The 15,103-nt window shown below is 42.2% G+C and overlaps 2 protein-coding genes across 5 annotated transcripts in view; one reads left to right on the top strand and one right to left on the bottom strand.

Annotated features, from left to right (window-relative positions):
- Positions 1-6,064, top strand: part of MAML3 (mastermind like transcriptional coactivator 3) — a 432,522-nt gene extending 426,458 nt beyond the window's left edge. For all 3 annotated transcript variants that reach the window (XM_017674236.3, XM_017674235.3, XM_073237030.1), the window contains one exon: positions 2,061-6,064. In XM_017674236.3, the coding sequence (XP_017529725.2) occupies positions 2,061-3,049 (989 nt within the window). In that variant the 3' untranslated portion in view covers positions 3,050-6,064. The remainder of the gene's footprint in view (positions 1-2,060) is intronic.
- The window catches only part of MGST2 (microsomal glutathione S-transferase 2), a 38,665-nt gene continuing 23,673 nt past the window's right edge, over positions 112-15,103 (bottom strand). The window contains exons 3-5 of one of the 2 annotated variants that reach the window (XM_017674238.3): positions 13,539-13,609; positions 10,820-10,901; positions 10,104-10,344 (exon numbers count right to left, since the gene is read on the bottom strand). In XM_017674238.3, the coding sequence (XP_017529727.1) occupies positions 10,215-10,344; positions 10,820-10,901; positions 13,539-13,609 (283 nt within the window). In that variant the 3' untranslated portion in view covers positions 10,104-10,214. Of the gene's footprint in view, positions 1,003-10,103; positions 10,345-10,819; positions 10,902-13,538; positions 13,610-15,103 lie in introns of those variants that run through there. The other variant, XM_073237031.1, reaches the window with a different exon arrangement.

The raw sequence follows: 15,103 nt of genomic DNA on the forward strand, positions 1-15,103 counted from the left end.
TGCATTTGAATTTTTTGCCTTTGCATATTTAAAGTTACTAAAGGCATACAACTAGATTAATTAAAGCTTTTTTTGTTTCTTTTAGGATAAAAATATGGAGCTGATTACTAAATTTAAAATGTCCCCCCACCCCCACCTTTTTCCCCATAAGAATCATACCTAGATGGTGTGGTCATTTACATGAAGTAAAAATAAAGGTGAGCTTGGGTTCATGTTTCAATACCTTTTAAAAGGCATTGCAGCATTTCTGCCCTCTAAAAAAAGCAACTATTTCTCATTCACAAAATTAGTCCAGATAATATCCAGTCCAACAATGTCCATTCTGAAATACAACAAAAATGTCTAAAACATGAAAGTCCTTTCATTGGTTTCCAGAAGCCCATCAGTCTCTTTATGTAATTTGAGTCTGTCCCATCAGTCTCTGTGTCAACAATATTTTTCCCTTAAATTTTTTTATAAACAACTCAATAACCCATTTCACTGGAGTTGATCACATTGGCCAATGTAGTCAATACAAATTTAGTCATTAAGGTCACAAAGCTTCATAACATGATTACAAATGGCAGTATATGCCACCATCCAGTGTTTAACAGGAACTTAAAAAATTTTTTTAATATCATTTAGATATAATTAAACTGAAAACAAAAAAAAAACCCTGAAACATTTCTAGGGTTCTCCCCAAGACCTTTCAGGCTTCCCCACTGTAACCATTTCATTTTTACAACACAGCGTGACATTGATCTCAAGCCACAAAAACTTAAGTCATAATCAAAATTCCCCTAATTTCCTTTCTTAAAGAAAGAAAGAAAATAGGGAGACATATTTGCTGCCCAGAAATCAATAACCCCATCAGGAAGACAAAAAACACACGTCAGTTATCTGCCGATGTGCCAGGTTTAACGAGGATACAGATTCTCATCTGGTTTTTCGTTCCAGTTCCAGGTGGGATCAAATTTACTTTTAATATCAACTGGCTCCCATGCTGCATCTTTTTCAAATGTCCTGGAAAAAAAATATATTTTTTTCTTTTTCTCATGGACATAATCAATAGCAGGGTCATAGAAAAATCCATTGTTGTGCACCTCTTAAACCTTACAACATTGACTGGGGTTCTCACGGTGACATATCTATTCTCTTGGCTATTTGAAAATGTCCTGCGAACCATGGACTCACTCAAATGCCTCATGAGAGACAAGTGACTTGGCATTCATACTCTGGCCAACTCTTAAACAGCATCATTAAAACTATGTTAGCAATCTGCTGAGAGAAGTACTCATGGCAATTTGAAGGAGTGGACTTTGTTGGAGAAATGCATGAAGATCATTGCCAAGTAGCAAGGAGCAGGAAGATTTCTTTTTCCAGCTCAGGAAGCTGGCCAGTGTACTCTGACATGTTATGATTCAGACAATCTGGAGCATCTGGAAATCTCCAGAGTGGATCCAAAAAATGTCCCATCTGTCGAAATAGCTTCTTATCAGAAGCAATGGCCTTTCACCTCTCAAATCCTACTCAAGTCTTCAGGGAAATTGTCTAAAGGTCTTTATTGATAGTATCCTCTACTGAACCATGCTCCACTTCATGAATAGAATATGCAAAGTGATTGGCCATTTCTTCTTAATTTAGCCCAGGAGGTGAATTCCCTCTCACCTCCCAGAAAAATGGTCTCTTACTCATTGAGGATAGCGTCATATCCAGAAAAAAAGAAACAATTTGCTTCTGAAATGTGAACAAAAAAATTATCAGGGTGTATCAAATGAAAAAGTCAACTACTGTGTACTGTATGATCCCAATGTTTGTGTGCCTTATATATAAGAGCAGTGGTCATCTCTGGATAGTAGAAATTCATGTAATTAATTTTCTTCCTTGTGCTCTTCAATATTTTCCAGATTGTTTGCAATCAGCGTACATTATAATAAAAAATAATTTTTATTAAGAATTTATCATCAGAGCAGATCCTTTCATATAAAAGAATTTTGTCATTCCCAAAGTCAAGTCTAACAACTTGTCACAGCACATTGTTCATGGAGATGAGTGAATGCGTGTGTCCATTTCTCCTGCAGGCTCCCCCCAGGACATAGCAGCTGTGAGAACCCAAGCAGCCCTCCAGGGCATGCGAACTTCTCGGTTGATGGCACAGAATGCAAGCATGATGGGAATGGGACTCTCCCAGAACCAAGGGACAATGGCCACAGCTACAACCCAGCCAGAGATGGGAATGGCCCCTTATAGTGCTGCGCCTACCAGCCAACCAGGGATGTACAACATGAGCACTGGGATGACACAAATGTTGCAGCACCCAAACCAAAGTGGCATGAGCATCTCACACAGCCAAGTCCAGGGACCTAGGCAGCCCACCTCCGGGCAGGGGGTTGGGATGGTGAGTAGTTTTGGTCAGAGCATGCTGGTGAACTCGGCCATCACCCAGCAGCACCAGCAGATGAAGGGGCCAGTGGGCCAGGCCTTGCCAAGGCCCCAGGGCCCTCCACGGCTGCAGAGCATGATGGGAACAGTCCAGCAGGGAACACAGAGCTGGCAACAGAGGAGCTTACAGGGGATGCCTGGGAGGACTAGTGGAGAATTAGGGTCATTCACCAATGGCACCAGCTACCCGCTGCAGGCCGGCCAGCCAAGGCTGACCAAGCAGCACTTCCCACAGGGACTGAGCCAGGTCGTGGACGCTAACACGAGATCCCTCAACCCCACAGCCATGGGTCGGCAGATGATGCCACCACTCCCAGGGCCACAAGGCACCAGTCAGGTTAGGCCAATGGTCCTGTCTGGCCTACCCCAGGGTGTCCCTGGCATGCCGGCCTTCAGCCAGCCCACAGCCCAGCAGCAGATGCCCAGTGGTAGCTTTGTAGCAAGCAGCCAGAGCCAAGGCTATGAGCGGAACCCCCCTCAGGACGTGTCATACAGTTACAGCGGGGAAACAGCCGCGGCTTCCTTCCCTGGCCTCTCGGACAGTGCAGATCTTGTGGACTCCATCATCAAAGGTGGGCCAGGGGATGAGTGGATGCAGGAGCTTGATGAACTGTTTGGAAACCCCTAGTGAAGAGGGGCCCCAGGAGCCACAACTCCAGTCGTTAAAGCTCAAAATGTGAAAAAGAAACAGGATGTTGACCCATCCTTGTTTTATGTTTTTTTTGACCCATGTAAACTGAGCAAAACTGCAGCAGGCTGATGGTGGAAGATCCAGGTGCCAATCCATAGCTCTGCTGGGTCTCATTTCACCTGATTTTCACACAGCAATCCAGAGGAGCTGTCATGCAGGTCCCTGCTGCAAGAGAAGGAGATGCTCCAGAGGCGGGTGGGGGAGACAAATCTGAAGCCCCACTGCCCAGCACTCCCTGTGTGCCTGGCCCAGCAAGAGCTGCTCCAGCCAAAAGGGACTCCACCACCACATGGGTACCAGCAGCCCCTCCTGGCCCAGGTCTGGAGACTGAAGCTCTGGGGACAAAAGAGACAGAGCCTCAGGCCAGAAGGAGTCCCACGAGGCTGCTGGGTGGCTGCACGGCCAAGAGCACAGGTCAGAAATGCACTGAACTCTGAAAGAGAGAGACCAGGCTTCAAGACATGCTACTGTATTTAGAGGGTAAGAGAAAGACAGTCAGATGTCACAGGGAGACCACCACAAGGATCCTACAGGCCTGTCTACTGCCTGTGAGGACCCTCAGGAATCTTAGATGTAGGCTGTCGGCTGCCTCACAAGAAGAGCCAAGTGAGCTTGGAGAAGAGTCCTGCTTGAAGCCCTGGGGGGCCACGGGCAGGTGGGATGGAGCCTCCTGGGCAGATCTAGGCAGTCCCCACCTACTTCCAGTGAGGACAGGGTGGGAAACCTGGCTGGGCACCGTGTCCTGGCCACCTGTTTCCCACACTCCTGCCCATGCTTCTCCTTACAACTGTCCAAGAGGAAATGAAGCTTTTGTCCTCACAGAACCTGGGTGAAGTAAAAATAAATGCAAGAACAATGCAGTTCCCTTCCTGTAATGCATAGAAACGAAGGAACGTCCTCTGCCTGGAACTGAGCCACCTGCAGACGGTCGGTCAGTGGTGGGTTGATCTAAGCCGCACTTTTACTTCTGATCTCCTCAAGGAGGAATGGCCTGGAGGTTGCCGGCTCTGGCTGCCTTTGGGAAAGTCCCAGGGGTGATGCTCTAATGTCAGCCTTGCCTTTGATCCCTACTCATTGGAAAGACAAATCTAAAACCCTGAGAGATGAGGCATTGAACCATCAGTTACTCCACCTTACCCATTTTGGTGATTAAAAAGGAGGAAGCTATGGTTCCTCTCATATGAGCAAAGTAATCCACTTCAAAAGTTCTGTACAGTTGTTCTCTTTGTAATTCACTCAAATCTGCCCTAAGTGAGTCCGTCAGAAGGGATCAACAATCCGCTATCCCGAGGCTTGTCCCTTTATTCCTTGCCTCCTCTCCCACTGTCCCCCTTTGGAGGCTATGTGGCCTACTTGTCCTGAGTGAGTAAAAGTGATGTGTGCTTTTCCTCCACCCCCTCCCTCCCTGTCGGAAAGACCGGCTCCCTTCTCTTCAGGCCCTGGGAAGTGGGACTGGCTGCCCTGGAGGGAGGTCCTTGTCCTGAGAAGGGGGGCTGGAGTAGAAAGCTAGGCACAGAGGTGTAGAGAGATGACACTGCCCTTGGCTTGCTTGCCATGTACCAAGGTTACAGATCTGCCCAGCAAGGATGGAGACCAGAGGGGTGGCCCGCTGGCAGAAGCCCAGGCAGGAGGAGCTGCACCCAGAGAGGTGCAGGGTGGTGGTAGCAGGGGGATCATGAACTGCCTGCTAGGGGAAGGACACCAGCAGGGAAACCCTTGGGTGGAAACAGATGAAAACCAAAAAAACAGAATACATAATTACCTTTTCTGAAAGGTACAGGAAATAAATATCTAAGCAATGATGAGACAATAGAGGTGCCTGATGGAGGGGGGACTCCATTACCTTTCACAAGCTTCCTCCAAATGCTTAGTACTGGGACCAACTAAATAGAGAGGTAGATTTTAATAGGTTTGTTTTGTTTTGTTTTTGTTTTTACTATGGTGCTGATGTATATGTAATGTTTAAAAAAGTTATTTGTAAATAAGTTTTTACAATACTGCAGATATCACTGGGTCTACTATCTGTAAAAAATATATACATATAAATATATATATACTGTTTGTTTAAAATAGAGTATTTTTATTTCATTCCTTAACTCATCATCACAGCAGTGGTATTGCACTTCAGATGACATCTAATTACTAATTTGTACTGTATGACCTATGGCAACTTGCTCCATTTTATTCCGATTTTTCTAGTTTTCTGTTTTTACTTTGTACATTGAGCATTGCTTATTTCCTTTAAAGAAATGTACAGAACTCTGAAATGTAGAAATGAAGTGATGTTGACATACCACTTTTGAAGAAAAGAAAAATAAAAGATCATTACCTGAATCAATCAAAAGTATAGTTTATTTCAGGATTGTCACTGGATATTCCACCTTAACTAAGCAGATATATTATAACTGGATTTTAAGTGATTAACTGTAGTTCTGGTCTCAAAATTTTGATATCATTATTTAAACAATTATTTGACAGTACACATCAATCATTCCCAGCCTTTTTAATTCAATGACACAGCTAAAACTTTCAAACTTGCTCTCCAAGGGATGTGGCAAAGGGAAGAGAGGAAGTTCAACTTTGAAAGCAATATACTGAAGCCTATTTGCAGATTCTGTACCAATTCAATTTCCAACTGGTTCATTCAGAGGACTTTGAAAATTGATAGTAAAATTTTTATTAAAAAAAAAGGAAGAAAACTCAACATATTGAGGGGAAAGTAACAAAGGGGTCTTGCCCACTGTAGTGGACACTGTCAGCACACACACACACACACACACACACACACACACACATACACGTGTGCCATGCTGCTTTTCTTTGGAGCACTGCCTCAGGCCAAGGCCTGGCTTTGCCTGCACCACCCAAAGAGAGTTGAAAGTGCTTAGATGTTTACATCTCTCCAGACTGGTGAAGGGTGAGAACCCAGTTAAGTTGTCTGGATAAACTCTGAGATAGGATTTATGTTCAAGGTCTGCTGAAAGATCAGCCAGAGGCTAAACCTCTGCCTGAAGTTGTTGCCTTGTTCAGCTTCTTAACTATCTCTGTCCTGTTTCCCCAACTTTCTTCTGTTTTCCCCGCCTGAGAGGCCTGTATTAATAAATCACACACATAGGAATCTACCCCTCCACTCTAGAAGACCTGACACAAGACTTCCCATCAAACTTTAAAAGCATAGTACAACAACATGATCCAAAATTGTTTCTGGGAAATTCAATCTAGGGAGATCTCCCTTCACACCAAGTAAGAACTCAACCTGGGAGACAGTTCCTGACCCTAATGGAGAAAGAATTCATGAGTAGGTCAAGCAGACACAAGCAAAGAGTAATTTAGTAAAGCAAAGTACACACACAAGGAAGGACTACAGGTGTGCTCCAGAGATGAGCAGCTTGGAGGGAGTCAGGTTAGGCAGTCTTATAGCTGGAGTTTAAATAGGGCAGGATATTCATTGGGATAGAGGGGGTTTCCTCAGAATAGGGAGGGTTTCTTGGGAAACAGGGTGACACTTTTTGTCCTTAGATGGTCTGCTTCCGAGCTGTCATGGTGCCAAGGGGTGTGATTTTTAGTATGCTCATGAGCATATAATGCATTTTGAGGTGAAGTCAGGGTCACTTCTCCATGTGGGAACCAGTCAATTTTGGCAGGTCTATTACCTATACCCTCATTCCCCATATCCCAGTTTACATGAAATGGTTAGAATATAAACTAGCATCTAGCTGAATGTAAACACTGGCCAAAGTCCCCAACCCTGTCCCTGCTCTGTCTATCTACATACTACTACAACAAAACCATCTGGGTTAAGCAGAAAAACAGGCCACAAGAACAGAATAAAATCATCCTTGAAAAGAGACCCAAAACAAAGGTGAGTTTTAATATACACAAACCAAGAGAAAATGCATTTGTAGAAGGTAAGTCTGGTTCTGCTCATGGTAGACTGTGGTTCAAGACTAGCTAGCAAATAATACCGTATAGAAAACAACCTGACACTAGGCCGTCCCAATGTACAAGATGAAATAATGGACTGATTTGCATTGGGGGTGGGGTTGATAATAGAAGTAAAAACATGAAGCTCTGAGAAGAGTTGATTATGCCTCCTAGTCCCAGTTAATTAAAACCATATCTTTTTATGTTTATTAAAACTACAGAATAAAAATTTGTTCTGTGCTGGGTGAATGGAATGAATACCTTGCTCCTTCAAAATGACTTTTTACATGTAATCTTATTGACCTTTATAAAATCCCAGTGCATTAAGTGTGTGATGGGAGGAAGGAGGCAGAGAATAAACATCTACCCAGGAAGTCACCAGGCATCTGCCCCAGGGAGAAAGACGTATTTTATTGCTGAAAGTTAAAGAACAGTCAAAAGCATTGGATGAGCTATTTCTGCCTTTGACCATTCTTTCCAAGAAGACTGTCTGGAGAAAATGAGGGGAAAACAAATGACCTGATGCTTCTCTATATTAATAACTTTTCTTTTTATTGTTAATTTTTAGCCACACTCCACCCACCACCAACCCTGCAAAGAAAAGTGGAGAGGAAAAATGCCTGGGAAGGGAATAGGGCTCCTATTTCCCTTGTTTGTGTAAGCAGTCCTTTATCCTTTTATTTTCTTTTTCTTTTTTTCCCTCTTCTTTTCTCTTAGTTTCCTCTAATTTCTTTCTAAGTTCTAAGGACATTTGATTCCCAAGCTGGTGTCCTCTGAGCGAGCTACCACAGACACCCATCTCATTTCATGCACCAGTTGGAGGTGATCAGGCAGCATCCACACACATGGGGCCCAAGTGTCCCAGCCATGCCTGGGGTGGCTGCCAGACCAGCACTGAGGCTGTGGCTCTGACAGTACCACAGATCCTGAGTCAAGCATGTCGTGCTTGACATAAAAGAACTTGTGAGCCACCAAGAAGCTGATTTTAGGTTTAACTTCTTTTCAGCTTTTTAAATGTTTTCTTATAAACATATTCAAACAACCATAAAAGTAGAAAGAATAGTGCCATAAACAACTAAACATCAACTCAATTTAATAATTGTTAACACTTTACCATATATGTTTTACATACATGTTTTGTGAAATCTTCCATGGTAAGTTATACCCATCCAGCCTCTTCACCCCTCAGCCTCTCATTATGCTCTCCAAAGAATTAGGACATTCTCTCACTTAACCACAATATCATTCTACACTGAACACAATCATTTATTCCCTAATGTCACCTACTTCTCATGCCTTTTAAGACTTCTTTAATATAGAAAAGTTTTCCATCCCTTTTTTCATAATTGATTTTCATAACATGATTTTTGAGGCAATGAATCTGGTTTCTAAAAATAAAATTTGTCAATTCACTAATATATAAAATATATATAAAACTTCCAAGCAGATCAGAAACATCTCTCTAGCCAGCAGGTTTGCTCCCTGTAGCCAATTTATAGGAATTAAAGTAACCATGAGGTTGCTGTGGTGACAAAAGTATTAGGACAAAGTTAATAAATTCTACAGTTCAGATGTTTAAAGATGTTTTTAACCAAACTCTGTGTATGTGTATGTGTGTGCACATTTATAGCTCGCATTTTTAAATAGTTCCAATTGATATGCAAAATAGAAATTGTTTAAAAATCCTTAAGTATAAGATTTGGAAAGTTGTGTTTTATTTACCACTTCCAAAGGATGTGATAATGATGCTTCAGCATCAAAAATTTGCATTCTCCCTTCCTTCCTTTAACTTCAGTGTATAAAACAACTAAAATATCATAATTACAAGTTACTGTAACTGATCAGAATACTATAAAGTAAAAAGACCACAGAATCACAACATTTTAGAGTACTAACCCCATTTTACCTAAGGGAAACCCGAGGCAGAGAGCTACAAAGTGCTGGGGAGCATGGCCAGCGAGTGGTAGAACAGGAAATAGCTCTGTCTGGCCCTGGAGTCTCCACGTCTTTGTTACACTACGTCTGTCAATGAGGTGCCGAGTCCAAGGTCAAACAACCACTGAGTGTGGGAACCAGACTGGTTTCCAGACATCCCGGTTCTTGCACTGCTACACTGTCAGTATCCTTTGGGGTATTTAATATCACTTTGTGGAGTGCAGGGTGTCATATCTTCTCCCCTGCTATTCTGGAAACACTAGTGTTTAAAAGCCTTTATTTCATTTTCTGTTATTCATAGCCTTTGTAAATTCCCTTGTGCCCACAAAAGAAAGAAAAGTCTCATTAAACAGCTTCCTGAAGATGACCACACCAGCTTCCGAGCTGTCCAACCTTCTTTGGAAAAATTGACAGAGAGCTCTTTTCCTGAAGTTAAAATATGATATATATGCTCATAATTCCATTTTCCTAAGGTGCCTGAAGACTGTGAGGTGGACTTATTCCCATTTTACAGATGAAGAAAATGAAGAAAAGTCATTTGCCTTGTGCCAGACAATGACTGCCTTTCAGGATCCCAGCAGCACTGACCCCACGCCCCACAGGGCGCAAACGGACAGCAGGCCCCACCCTAGGCACTCCAGCAGAGAACATGGCCTTCTCTGCCCAGGGGCAAGAATACTTACTGGGCACTAGTCTCTAGAAAATGGTTGGCCTTTTTTTCTTTTTCCTTCTGCTTTATAAAGTAAATTTTCACAACCACATTTGTTTTGTGCTATTAGTTGATGACTCTCTTCTCCAGCTACCCTATGTGTATGCCTGACTTTCCCCCACATGCAGCCATCTGTTGCTTTCTTACAACCAATGATGTGGGCTTGGCTGCCCTATCAGCATCTTCCTGGAACATTCCATTAAGAAAGAAGCCACCTCAGAGGCAGGTAGCGGTGATGGCCTGCACAGAATCTCAGCACCGGGTCAGGCTGCTTCCTCCCCAGAGGAGCAGTCATGGTTTCCATGGGCATGTCTCAATCCTGGGCTCAGCACTTCCATTGGTGATACAGCCATCTACCCTCAGAGGAGACTTCAGTTCTTAAACCGGAAATGTGTTCTTTAAAAGGTATGTTTGTACAATCCATTTCAAGAAAAACAAAATACTTTTATTTTTGAAAATTGAACAAGTGACTCCACATAATCTTCAGAGTGGAAAGAGCTTCTGCAAGCATTTGCGCAAAGGGAGGGGGAAAAGTTAGAAGTGCCTCAGTTTCTTGGCAACATTGAGGTCCAGGTATTCATCCAGGAAGCTGTTTGCAATCCCCAGGGCACCTAGGACTGTCAACAAGGCCAAAATCCCCAGGCTCAACCGGAAACCCATGATCCTGCAGGGCAGACATGAGAGAGAGAGAGGTTGACTGGCTACGGTGATGAAGCTCATTGTTGACATTTCCAGAATGCCCAGATTTTTGTCATTTGAAAATTTTGATTCTCCACCCAAATTAGAGGGGATGCTGAGCCACATAGGTTAATTGCCTCCTTTGGACATTCAAAGGATTATTGAGGCTGGGCAAGATTATTTCCTTGGTAAGTTTTTGGAGATAGTGCAAAATTTCTACAAGGATTTTAAGAAGTGTGGTGGCCAGAGAGTGCACATGCTGTGCACACTGTATTCTTCATACTGGCATTTTCTCACCTCGCAGCTAATCGCATATGGCCTGGTAAGATTTGGCATCAGGCAACATGGACTGCCTTTGCAATCACTACCACAGGCTGTTAATACTCCCAGGAACAGGAAACTAATTCAGACTCCACCCTGTTCCTTTTTGCCTAACCACCCAATTCTTGAATTCTTCTTACCTCTTTTTAGCTGCTTCTGAATATCCCCAGAAATACTGGTGACGGGCATATATGTACACCAGACCCAGACAAGTAGCAAACACTATAGAGAGAAAATAGACACGATACAGAATATGATGGCACTCTCTCTCCTAAAAGGTGGTGTGAAAACTTAAGGAAGTACTCATGAAATGTACATCTGACAGAAAACTTGTGTCCAAAATATATAGAGAAGTCTGACAATTCAATAAGCAATAAGAAAAAGAAAACAGCTCAATTTTTAAATGGGCAAAATATTTGAACAATTCACATATGAAGAGGAACAGATGCACCAATAAGCAGATAAATTTTTTTCAACATTGCTCAACCTCATTCAATATCAACAAGTGGCAACTTGAACCCACCATAGGATAACACCCACCAGAATAGCTAAACCTTAAAAAAACTGACCTTACAAAACGTTGGTGCTATTGGAATCCTCAGAACATTATTGACAGGAATGCAAAATAGTATAGCAACCTTGGGAAAATGTCTGGTTGTTCCTTATAAAACCAAACATACTTTTTGGCTCAGAAATTCCCTTCCTACATTTTTACCCAAGAAGCGGAAAGTACACATCCATAAAAAGACTTGTACAGAATGTTCACTGCAGCTTAATTCATAACAGCCAAAAATGGGAAACAGTCCAGAAATCTATCAACAAAAAAATGTCAAATCAGACTGCAATGATCACACTGTGGAATACCACTCAGCAATGAAAAGAAGCAGGTCCTACAACAACATGAACATCTCAGAAACCTTGTGCTGAATGGATGAAGCATTACACACAAGGAAATACTGTATGATTCCAATTATGTAAAGTCCTAGAAGGGGCAAAACTAAACTGTGATGACAAAAATCAGATCAGTGTTTGCCTCTAGGAGGGGTTAATTGGGAGGCGCACAAGAAAACTTTCTGCCTTTCCATCTTGACAGGGAGCTGGGTCACACAAACACACACATTTGTCAAAACTCATCAGATGGTACACGTAAGATTTGTGCATTTCACTAGATATAAATTTTACCCAAAAGAAGTGTAAAATATGGTGTGCTGTTCTGCCATCCTGTCCAAGGAGAAATATCAGTATCTTTCCAGCGTTAGGAACCCTCTCTCCTCCTCAGCACCTCAGCACCTCAGTGATGCAAACTAGGACTGTCAACATACCAGGTATTAGTCCAAGGATTGGGGTTAGCAGTGAAATAGATACAAGCTCTCTGCCTTTATAGTTTATCAGCAGAGATAACAAAGAAAAGGGAGAAGAAAATGACAGACTTTAAGGTGCAGGGAAGGCAATGAAGAGGGATGAGACTCGGAGGCTGGAGGAGGAGCATCTTTCTGAGGGGATAACATTTGCTTGGGGGCCTGAAGGATAAGAACAAGGGGGCCAAACCAAAAGAGAAGGCATGAGGTAGGGCCACCTGGCACCTGAGGAAGTGGGGAGATTCTGAGGATGCTGCAGTTTTGAAACTCCATATCTAATGAACTATTCCCATGAGGCCCATGAGAACTGTTCAGGGCAGTTAACAGGCAACTTAACTTTGGATGAGAAAGAACAAGAAGAAAATTACAAGAAGATACCTAAGAAATCCTTTCCTGACAGGCAGATGGCCTCATTCAGCCCATTACAGTGAAATCCAAAGGGTCAAATGGCAGACACTGAGTCCCATTACCAAATGCACTTTGCTTATTAGTCATTAATGTGGTCTTACCTAACAAGGAACAACCGCCTTCATTCATGCCCTTAAGGGACAAAAACGTGAGTTGGAATAAAGAAGTCTTTCTCTCAAGGGCTTTTTATCTGAAGTTCCTCGATTGACAATAAAAATTACAAGGAGAGGGTGATGAGGTTGGAAGTAGTTGCATGTGGCTTTATTTAAATCTGAACAATCACGTATCAGACACAAATGAGGCAATAAAAGTTATTGTAAAGTAAAACTGATTTAATTTCTCCAAAAAAGGGAGCAGGGTGATGCTGGTTTGACCCCCTGTTAAAGGGACAGGCAGGGATTGGGTAAAGATACCCCAGTCCCACAGAAAGCAGATATTAGTCAAGCTGCTACGTACAGGAACACTACATCCCTGGGAACTCTCAGGAAAGGTACATGGGTTGCTGGGACAAATACCTATAGACACTGCTCTGTACTTGAAAGCTACTTTTCTCCTACAATGGTGAATGTTAAGTTAGGCAAATCACTTAACCTCTCTGTACTTCTGTTTCCTCATCTGTAAAACAGGAATTAATTATAGCACCCCATAGGAAGGTGCTTAACCCTATAAAACTTGTGCATGAGATAATAAGTGCATACACCTTAAAAACAGTACCTATACATAATGAGTGCCCAATAAATAATAAATACTAGCTATAGTAATTAGGGTGAACTGTTAACTCTGTTCTTTTCCTGAAGAGAAACTAGAATTCGAGTATCAGATTTGAAGACGAGATCATGTTGCTTTCATCCCAGAGCACCCAGCATATAGTTTGTTCCAAAGTGGTTTTTAAAAAAAAAAAACTTACTGAATTAAATTGGGAAGAAGCCAGAGTTACCCTCGCTGCAGCACAGTGATCTTTGAGGCACATAGACCATGCTTATTTTGTTTAAAATAATTTTCAGGATCAATAGATAAATGTTTGCGTGACTGCTCCTTAATTTTTCTAAAAACTGTAGTCATCAGAACAGAATTGACTGCATTTTTAGATTACCTTGATTGAAATACCATCCAGCCATCCACAATGTAATCACGAATATGGGATAAAACTCCACACAGTTCTGTCTGCAGGAAAAAATAAAAGATCTGGGTTATTTTATGAGAAAACTATACACCAAAGCATTGAGTTTTCTTCAAATGTCCAATCTCTTCTTATAAAAATAATGTAAGAATTACTTTAAAAACTTAAATGTCCTTACATGTCAAATGAGTCTATCAAGATGGGACCCAAACATTGTTTAAAGCTCAGAGCAGGGCCAAGAGTCATTTTCCTATGTGTAAATTGCCAGTAACAGAAATGAATCATAGAGCTCTTTTCCAAAAGACAGGCTTTGACATGGTCCCAATTCTAAGCCTAAAAATCATTCTGTGTCTTATCTAAAGACACAGAAAATAATTCATATTAATTGGATTTCTTCCCCCAAATTCCCTCACATCCACTGCTTTCCACTTGAGTTATTCAACACATTAAAAAATAATCATAAGTAATATCCCTAAAATCTCCTGATATAAATACATGAGCATATTTCATTCCCATTTTACAGAGGAAATAACTAAGGCCTGAGCGCCCAAGCTGACTGATACCTCACAGATAATCAAAGGTAGATTGTGTCATCTCCAGATTCCAAAGCTCTGTCCTAATGTAAAGTCAATTTGCCTCTATTCATAGAAGACTAGTGTGGAAAATTTGTTACTTTTTTAAGCAAAAAAGAATAGTTCTCTGTGAATTATAACTCATTCATCTGTACCCAGCAAAGGGAAAAATATTAATTATATTCATCCTCCTTCCTGTGCTACACCCCCAGGTGATCTTGGTTGGGTTGGCTGTACTTTTTACTGACAACATCACAACCAGAAAGAACTTTAATGTAGTTTGTGATGAGGCCTTAAGTTGAGCCTGGTGGAAGCATCATAGCACATAGGACTACAAAGGATTCCACATTCTTCCTGAAATCAGCCTTAAAGTTTGAGTACTTAAGGTTATGAGGCAATTGACCCCAAAATAGTTGATAGTGACTCTTGAAGGCCTGAGTCTTTTAGCCCAGGTCACCATGAGTGATTTTTTTTTTCTTAATGAAAAAAAAAGTGTTTTGTTTTGTGTTTGTGGCCAAGATGGTGACACAGGAGGCTCCTGAACATTCCTCCTGCCACACACACACCAGTGTACAGTCACACACAGAGCAATTCCTTCTGAAAGAAATTTAGGCACTAGCTGAGTGAGTCCTACACACTGTGGCAATGGGGAAATTCCTACACTAATGTGGGCGGGGAAGGTAGAGACACTATCTCCACAAATGCACCCCCAGCACAAGTGCCATTCAGTCAGGAGGAAATCCTCAACAACCGGTTTCTCCCTGAGGACCATACATCTAGCACCCCAATATTTAATACTTCCACCTTAAAGCTGGACCTCCCAAACACCCAGCTCTCAGAGCCCAAATGGCTTGTGTCCACCATATCCATGGGATTTGGGGGAGGACTTCAGCAGGACAGTGGCACCCCCTCCCCTTAAATTGATTGCCAGCAGGAGCTGTACCCCTGTGCACATCCTCTGGGGCT

The sequence above is a fragment of the Manis javanica genome, chromosome 5 (genome assembly GCF_040802235.1).
Source record: "Manis javanica isolate MJ-LG chromosome 5, MJ_LKY, whole genome shotgun sequence".
In the NCBI taxonomy this organism is placed as follows: Eukaryota; Metazoa; Chordata; class Mammalia; order Pholidota; family Manidae; genus Manis; species Manis javanica.